Source organism: Ciona intestinalis, unplaced genomic scaffold (assembly GCF_000224145.3).
Source record: "Ciona intestinalis unplaced genomic scaffold, KH HT000042.2, whole genome shotgun sequence".
NCBI lineage: Eukaryota > Metazoa > Chordata > Ascidiacea > Phlebobranchia > Cionidae > Ciona > Ciona intestinalis.
In genome coordinates, this window is record NW_004190364.2 from 1 (window position 1) to 8,847 (window position 8,847).

An 8,847-nucleotide genomic window follows, 5' to 3' on the forward strand; every position below is an offset into this window, starting at 1 on the left:
ACGAACTTAAATCAAGTCCTTTAAAGTTGACTCCCACTGTACGGGTTGTGTCTTCACACACACACTTGTTTCTGTTAGACGTATAACTATTGCCGCAATGTCATAGACATATATCTTGGACTTCTGTTTTCCAGCATGGTAGCCCGAAATTCATTCTCAGCATCTTAAGCGTTGAAATGAAAAAATACTTCTTGTTCTCACGTGGCAGGGCAGCGAATAAAGTGTTTGCTTAAGAATTACCCCATGTGCAACATTGTGGTCATATTTCTTGATATGGCTTACAATTTAGACAACCTATAGGTAACCCCTGTGTTTGAGGAATGTCCGCTTAATGTTATATTCAAGGTAACACACGGTTATAAATATAAACAATTAGCCTGTAATATGACGACCGGCACATAAAATATGAACAAGTATAACTTTACTGTTGTGGTATAAGCACGATATATTTCATATAGGAAATTGTGGCGTAAACATTACCGGATGTAATCCAACCATATAAATTGTGTTTAGAATACATCACTTTTGATTTTAAAATATTTTGTGTGATTTTTTAATAATATTGTTACCATATATAAATATTTTAAGTGCGTTAACCAGTTGATAAACATACAGTTATTCAAGACCGGATAATTTATATATGTCTTTATAATAACTGTAGGATAAACTCCCTACGTTTGTTCTTGTTGCCTAAAACAAATATCCGTATGTGGGACAATCAATATTCTACATATATTTTAGCATTTATGTGAAAAAATATTAAAAAAAAACATATTATAAAACGATCCGTATAACACGTGTTACGATACTATGATACATCATGTTTTAAAACGACTCAACTAATCGGGTGAAGAAGAAAAATCCGCTCCGAACCTGAAACGGTCATAACGCGATGATACACTACTAACTCGTTCAGAGAAGAAAATTTAACAACCCAGATAAAGTATTTTCCTGCCCCGTCTCTCAAAACCTTGAAATGTTGTACACCAGAATTGGTTCTGTAGAAAAATCTAGACATAATAGGGTGGGGGAAGATGCGACACTTAAGCACATATTGCCCAATATTTCCAAAACTAAAATACACAAGAACAATTCAAAAAATGTATATTAAAACATATGAGGAGTTATTTAGCACATTAATGTGTAATTTTATAAATTAGAAAACCCAAAGTTTTCGGATTGGAGATAGTTTATGAGAAGTATTAAAAATAGTGGAGCAATACCGAATTTGTAGCTCAAATGTAGACTTCATCGATAGTTATTATCATTTTCCCGTTATTATAAGCTCATATATGCATTTGTAGGATACGATATTTTCAATTAATGTTCAAATAACACCCATTATCGTTCAAACAATACCAATTGCCCCTACAATAATATATTGTATAGGTAACACATTAAAAACTATAGCTGTGGGGCAAAAAAACGTTTAAACGTAACAAATCTTGTATTTTAATATTATGCCAATTCGTGGTATCACCTAAAACATCATATATTTTGATTTTAGTAAATACTTGGCAATATGTGCTTAAGTGTCCCATCTTCTCCAACTCTACTATAGATGTTAATGTAGAAGCTATTTTTAAAACAATAAATAAATAACTTACTTAATTGGTTGCTCTTAATACGGTCATATTACAACTTACCATATTTATCTTAAAACCAGCAAATTACACGTTACTAAGTAATTTGACGTTTTTTAGAATACGATTTTTTTGCATACATTAAAAATTACAACTACATACTTCACGGATACAGAAAATTCTCCAGGGGTACTTTCACTCTCTCTAACAAGAAACGACCCATCTAAAGTATTTTTCAGCCTCAGCTCCGCATTAGCCCTTGTCATATTACGAGCAAACCACCTGCAACGAGCTTTAATTTAAATATTGTTGCGGGTCACTTGTTTGTCAAGTACGTTGGGGTAAGATGGGACACCTTTTTATTGTATGTCTCGTCTTATTTGGTAGAAAACGAAAAGAAATTTAAAGAATTATTAAACCATCCTCAGGACTCTCATAGACTGTTGTAAATCGTTTATAACACGAACAGGATATTTTGATATTATGTTTTGAATATGTGTACCATCTTACCCCACAGAACTGATTTTATGTTAATACCATTTATCTCATTGTAAAATTTCAAAAGAATTATGTCGAGGTCATTCTACTTTTCCTTTTCTGTTCTAACAAGATTTTTTTTATATATCTTTATAAATGGGTTCACCTATTTAATAACAGGCGAAAACAATGTTACACTATTTTTCGATGTTATTCTTTCGATCTAACAAAACGTGCGGAGAAAAGAGTATATAAAAAACGTTTATCATTGAAAATTAAGGCTTTTGCGCGGTCTCACTTTACTCTTCCTGTTTTTTATTTGCCAAAATAGCAAATCGATTAATACTGTTTTTGGGTTTAATTGTGAGCGGCAATAGACCACTTGCCACAAAAAAATCGATAGGTGGCGACCGAGAGTATGTCTTCCAAGCTAAGTCCATAGCAACGTATCTTTTTGCATTGGTTTAGCAAAGTTATGGGACGTTTTTGTTGAAACTGTGTTTGTGCGGTCGCTATTTTTTAATAATACTTCCACGTATAGTAGGGGTAGATATTGTTAAAGATATGTTGTATCAGATTCTTTGTTAAATTTAGTTTTTATCACTCATTTGCGTAGTTCTATGTCTGTGCAGATATACGCAGTATAGATTTACAAACAGAAAAGTTATGCTGCCATTGTGTGTGTTATAACTCATTTCATTATTAAGCTAAACTTTAATATTTTAGTCTATTATAAGTCAGACACAGACCAACATCGCCATTCAGCACCTGCAGGCTGCAATTCCATACACAGACTCAGACTTTATTGACAAAAAAAAAACAGAAGAAAGTTTATTATTAGTGATTTTATTCGACAGTATTAACACGACTTTATAAAACACTTATCAAAGCTGATTACTGTTTTTAAATACTGTATTAAAAAAAACACATTTAAAATAGAAACAGTATACTTTGAACAGGTAAAAAAATGCGAAATATTAAGGTGCTGTTTTTTAATGCTCGCTAAATCATGGTAAAGCCAATGAATATTTTTAGATTGCGTGTGCGAACGATTAAACTAGTTTCATAGATTCATAAAACAACCTTGAATATTTCGTACAGTTTGATTTTGTCTCATAAAACTAGTTTTAGTTTTGTAAAAAAACACTGAGATATAAGCATGAAGAAAATAGGCAGGGGTCAATGTGACTTTAATTTGAGATAAAAACAACAACAAATATCGGTTTACCGTTATATATATGAAGTTTACATGTCAAAGAAACTAGCACAGCCTGTTAAACTCGGTAGGTTAACTACAAGTTGCAGAATACTGCTAATGTAAATATATTTCAATTTAGAGTCCCATCTTCCCCCACATTGTAGTTTTTTATGTTTTCATTACCGAACTTTAAAAGATTTGCTTTTAATTTAGTAATTTATATCTCAGGGGGTTTTCAACTATACGATACTGATATAATAAAAAGATAATATTTTAAAAAATATATTCGAAATTTGGTCATTTGCGCTTGTTGATAAATTATAAGAAATGGCTTGTGCCAAAAAACAGAGCAGTAATACCCAATTTGTGGCAAAAATAAAAACTTTATCAATAGTTATTATCAATTTTCTGTTATTACAAGTTTATATACATTTGTGTTCCTTCTTATCCTGTGTGTTCTCAAACTAAAAAATTCTTTTCACTTGTTGTGCGGATCGCTAAATAACTCCTCGTGTGTTTTATTATATTTTATTAAAATGGTGTCAATTAATAAAGGAATGATAGTACTAATTCGTGGTTTTACCCAAAAACCGTCATCTATTTTGATTTTTGAAATATTTGGCAATATGTGCTTAAGTGTACCATCTTCCCCCATTGTACTATATATTTACGAAGTCTTACTCGCATTCCTTTATTTCAATGTAATTCATTGGGACTAAGCCCTCCTTTCCATCTTGTTCAGCTTTACACCAGTTGGGGTCCGTTCCTTTGCAGCCTACCTGTAAGTTATTTTTACAGACAGGTTATAAAATTGAAATGGTATAGCTAATAGTGTGACTTGTTTAATCCAAAGCATCAAGTCCGGCGCCGTGTGCTTGTGGCTGCTGCTATTGTCGTGTGCGTCTTTGAGTAAAACACGTAACGGCTCATGCTTCAGCCCAGTCACACAGCCTACTAGAGATACACGAAACTTTTGTAATTGTCACAAAACTTTTGTAATTCCTTAAATGTTCTTTGTTTACCACCAAATGGGACGAGAAAATAGACCTAAAAAGTACCCCATCTTTCCCCAACCAGTATACTGGCTTTTAGTGCTTTAATGGGCATACCAACGAAAGCTGAAGATATGTATACGGATAGAGATGCTCAAATGTGGTCGAAAAACAGCTTTTGAAAAAGAGAAAAGGTACGGACTTAATGTAATTTTGATCAATGGAAAAACCAAAACATATTAAAATCTACTGTTTTTATGTGTTTTTATATATATTTACAATGAATAAGCAATTATTGTAACAAATCCGAAATAATATTTAAGCTTTCTTTAGTTGTTTAGAAACCAGTAACGGCTAAATCTGAATGACACATTTTTTCATAGGACTTCTTTTACTTCAACGACTATTCTTACTCCAACAGTTGAATTTGCGGTTTTGACACGTATTTTTTAAGAAGCTGTTTCGTTGTTTGAAACTTTGTGGTACATTTAGATGCTATTTGAGCATTTCTATCAATATACCAATTTGATTTTTTGTTAGAATGCTCCTTTTTTTTAATAGTGCCATTTTACCCACCCTACTAAATATAACAAATATAACTATAAGGGAGTTAAACACCGTGCACTTACTTTCAATATTGAACCTTTAACAAATCCTAGTTCGTCGTCTGCAGTTGCAATAAAATCGTACATAGCTACCGCCTCCATTATTTCAAAATACAATATAATATGTACACATAGCGCTTTACTCGTTTAAACACACCGGATGAAGTGACGTTTTTAAATAGGCTACTGTTATCTGTACAAAAAATACACATCAAATGTCATCTATGTTTGCTACAATCGTAAGTACATGACACAGAACTCATATCGACACTGCGTGAGTATAATTGTAAGAGAGAAGGGCTTTAATGAAAGAACTCGTATTTTTAAATCTTACTTTATCCTCGCGTGGCCGGAAAACGACTGTCGATATAACTTCATCAAATCGTGTCACCTTACGAGCTACCATGTATGTTACTTTAATTTTTTAATGTATGCGGCTGATAATTTGAATACCCTATAAGTAAGAACTTGGTTGAAGCAATCGTCGTAAAGTGTCTTGCCCAAGTACAAATATGCCGACGATGGTAGTAGCGTCGAGCCTTGAACCCATTACCTCTGGGTCACAGGCATGCGCGCTAAACACTTTGCCACGGCGCCAGACTCAACTAATAATCAACCCTACTAGACTATAACCATCTTAACAGCTAAATCCAACATTAGCACCTGAAAAATACTTAAGCAACTGTGGCAACAAAATAGTTAAATCTATAATTGTTATTTATTGGTCTTTTAACTATTATCAATATAAGTAGTAAGCACACATATAACATAGTAGGGTTAAATTACCAATAATTAGAGACTTGATTTGCACCCGGTCCGCTTATTTTTTGTTATGTGTATTTTCTTGCTATAAAGCAACACGTGCTCACTTATGGAAGAAGTCATTTCTTAAACAGTAACTGCCTGTAAGGGTTGGATCGACCCCTTCTAAAGTTGAAATATAGCTCTGGACCGCGCAATCTCTTTCCAACATCCCAGACTATTGTCTTTGGTTTAAGTATAAAAAATACATAAGTTACGATCGGGTATATCGTGTATACACCAAATATACAATACGTAATCGTTTTTCACGTTTCGCCAAAGTTATTAAAATCACACGGCTAGCCTCATGGTATAAATAACGTCATTGGATAAGTTTCTTAACGGCGGTTACTCCAACCCATTGGTTCCTAATGGGCCTTAAAAAAAATTGTCCGTCCTACGATGCAACAAAAATGAAAAAAAAAACTTCTTCTAGAACACTCACTCACAAACTTACATATATATGTGGTAGATAACTCATTAGTATATAGTGAGGTGTAAAAAGAAACAACATTTGTATTATAACAACTGCCGTTGCCTCGCCATTGAACAGGCAAATTAAATAATACAGGTTTACTGAAACGTCGTGATAAGTAAAGTTAAATAAAAAGGAAGTGCGACCCCAAATAGTTGGACATGTTGGACTACACTGGTGCAGAACCAAGGGGTATTTAATTCCTATATTTAGTTCACAGTACATGTTTTTATTAATTGTTTTTTTTTAACTTAAATACGCAACTGACAACTATAAATTAAAGTTCATATAATAACGTGTTATACATTTTAATTAGATTTTTGTATGTAACGTTTATAAAGGTAAAGGAAATTCCCGTTGGCTCAGGCACTTTGCTTTAATTGATCATATAAAAGACTTTTTTTAAATTCGATAAAAACAGTGACTACTAAACGCCTATAAAACTGTCCACACTTATACAATCAGTCTGCTATAAACCAGAGCCATAAAAATAAAACTCTGCTTTTAGTGCTTTAAACCAAGTCGTATATACACCGAGTAGTCCAAGTGCCGTCTTTGTGTGTCCAAAATAGAGCAAGAGCGGTGACTGGAAATGGGTTTACACGATCTTGTTAGGTTTTGTTTGTGTTTTCCTTTGTAGAAGACGTAAAACAGCTTTTTATTTACCTTACCAAACATTTAAAAAAAATTAGCCACATTAAATGACTAAAATGTCACAAATAAACCGCCTCTAGTTCCATTTTTTAACTTTTTTTTAACCTTTAAATTTGTTTTTAAGCATAAGTTCTTTTGTAATTTACCGAAAAACATACATTTTTCCTATACCTACTGTATTGTTTTAGATCCTTCGTGGCTCTCTTGTTAAACATTCTGTTTTTATGTCTATGTTAAATTTTTAACCGCTTGAAATAACTACAAGCTAACAAATTTATTTTCCTCCAATTTGCGTTTTTGTCTTTATCGGAAAATTAGGTATACGCTTGATAACATTGATATATTTTCTCCACCTGTTATTAATTATGGCGAGTGAAGATCTAGAAACGCTGGTGGGTAAATATAATACAAACAAATATCGGTGCTAGTGAAGTGTCTTCCCCCACGGCCCCACCTTATTTGTTAACCACTAACCCCTATAATAACCACTTACTACTAACCCCTATAACCACTAACCCCCTAACCATCAACATCTAACCCCAAAAACCTAGAGGTTAGTGGTTAGCAAATAAGGTGGGGGGAGATTCTTCACCAGCACCCAAACAACAAATAAATAGTTTAAGAATGTTTTGCTTAAAATATTCAATTGAAAAACTTTTTTAACTGACTAGAACTTTTATTATAGAAGTTTAATTGGATACCATTTTTTTAAGCCTCAGTTTTTTTGCAAATTTCAGGCAACATTGAACTATTACATGCTGGAGCATTGCTTTCGCCATGTTCAAATGGCTGCATTGGATGCTACAAGAAAGTTTGGCTCAGATCCCGTTCTTGTGTTTTATAAAGGATTAGCTATGTTAGCAGAAGGTATACTGTTTTTACAAAAAACAAATTAATAATAATAATATTATCACATTAAATACATACTTGTGATAACTATGTGTACCCACCAAGTACCATTAAACCCTCCCTGGGCTTTAATTTTTTCTTGCTGTCTCATTGTGCACTGACGCAGGCCTTTAGATATACTGAAAAGTGTTTGCTGATAGTTTTTATGTCACGTTTAAAATTCCCGCCAGTACAATTATTCACAAACATTTATTATGTTTTTAATTTTTTTATTACTTTTTAGGAAGAGTTCATGAAAGTATGGCAGAAGTTGAAAGTATAAGAGACAAACCTAATCTTACTTTAGCTTCAAGTTTGCTTCTTTCAATTGCACAAAGCAAATTACCAAATGCTGGTAAGATGTGAAACTACATTATTACTGCTTTTATTGGTGGACAAATGTTAAATTACTGTCGAATGAAACTGGGTCGTATTTTTTACTTCGAATTTTAATTTTTTATCGACATTTGCATGCTTAAAGAATATTTTATTTGGCAACAGCCTAAATATTCAAATAAAATCCTATGTCTTTGTAAAACTTGTAGCCAGTTATTGCTAGGGATGCACATTACAGAATTTCGAATCCGGGAGATTCGAATCCTTTTGTATTCGAATCTAATTACGGGATTCGGTATTCTGTTTAATGACGTAATTGCACGTCATCTCATATACTATATTAACAATTTTTGAAACTTATTAATTTAAAAAAAAAATATTTTTGTGTTTGTGGGACTTTCAAGAGTAAACGTTTCGTAACGTCTTTTCATAACCTGCTATACGTTTCATGACGCAAAAACTACTCAATAGTACAATTTTTGATCATTTTACAGCTCATGTTCCAACAAGGCGGTTATGAAAGAGTCAATAAACTGACTTATGTGGGTAAAATTATTTTTCCTATAAATATAAAAAGATTCAAAATTCTAGATTCGGAATTCTAGATTCGAAATAAAGTATTCTAGGATATCCTAGAATACCTAATTATTCTGTAATGTGCATCCCTAGTTATTGCCATAAAAAGCTGCCCTTTTAAAGTCATTTTCAAAAGTTCTGCCAGCCCAGGTGAGCGGTCTCCAGTTTTTTGGTTTGGCCACCGGGCCTTTAGACCCGACATGTAGTTTTTTTATATTTATGTCTTATTTAACATACATTAGGTAATTGTACATATTACTGA

The 8,847-nt window shown here is 32.8% G+C and overlaps 2 protein-coding genes across 3 annotated transcripts in view; one reads left to right on the top strand and one right to left on the bottom strand.

The window, feature by feature from the left end:
• Window positions 1–363: 363 nt before the first annotated feature.
• Window positions 364–5,010, bottom strand: LOC100182493 (growth factor receptor-bound protein 2-like). 2 transcript variants are annotated; one of them, XM_002125905.5, is made up of 4 exons: window positions 4,880–5,010; window positions 3,940–4,037; window positions 1,746–1,865; window positions 364–998 (listed from the first exon to the last, which is right to left on the bottom strand). In XM_002125905.5, the coding sequence occupies exons 1-4, from the start codon at window positions 4,955–4,957 to the stop codon at window positions 836–838; spliced, it is 459 nt and encodes a 152-aa protein (XP_002125941.2). In that variant the 5' UTR covers window positions 4,958–5,010; the 3' UTR covers window positions 364–835. The 2 variants fall into 2 exon arrangements, with proteins under 2 accessions (XP_002125941.2, XP_026693774.1); XM_026837973.1 differs by lacking the exon at window positions 364–998 and adding an exon at window positions 1,483–1,576 and having other exon boundaries at window positions 4,880–4,969.
• Window positions 5,011–7,038: 2,028 nt separating this feature from the next.
• Window positions 7,039–8,847, top strand: part of LOC100183001 (tetratricopeptide repeat protein 21B) — an 18,075-nt gene continuing 16,266 nt past the window's right edge. Inside the window, exons 1-3 of the mRNA XM_026837972.1 lie at window positions 7,039–7,177; window positions 7,523–7,652; window positions 7,918–8,037. Coding sequence (XP_026693773.1) covers window positions 7,151–7,177; window positions 7,523–7,652; window positions 7,918–8,037 — 277 coding nt within the window. The 5' untranslated portion in view covers window positions 7,039–7,150. The remainder of the gene's footprint in view (window positions 7,178–7,522; window positions 7,653–7,917; window positions 8,038–8,847) is intronic.

Excerpts from the sequence above, each read along its gene's own strand:
- LOC100182493 (XM_002125905.5), bottom strand. The coding sequence starts at position 4,957 with ATGGAGGCGGTAGCTATGTACGATTTTATTGCAACTGCAGACGACGAA. Across the intron at positions 1,866-3,939 it reads ATTGAAATAAAGGAATGCGA|GTGGTTTGCTCGTAATATGA; the intron begins GTAAGACTTCGT and ends AGCTCGTTGCAG. Across the intron at positions 999-1,745 it reads GAATTTTCTGTATCCGTGAA|AACCAATTCTGGTGTACAAC; the intron begins GTATGTAGTTGT and ends ATTTTTCTACAG.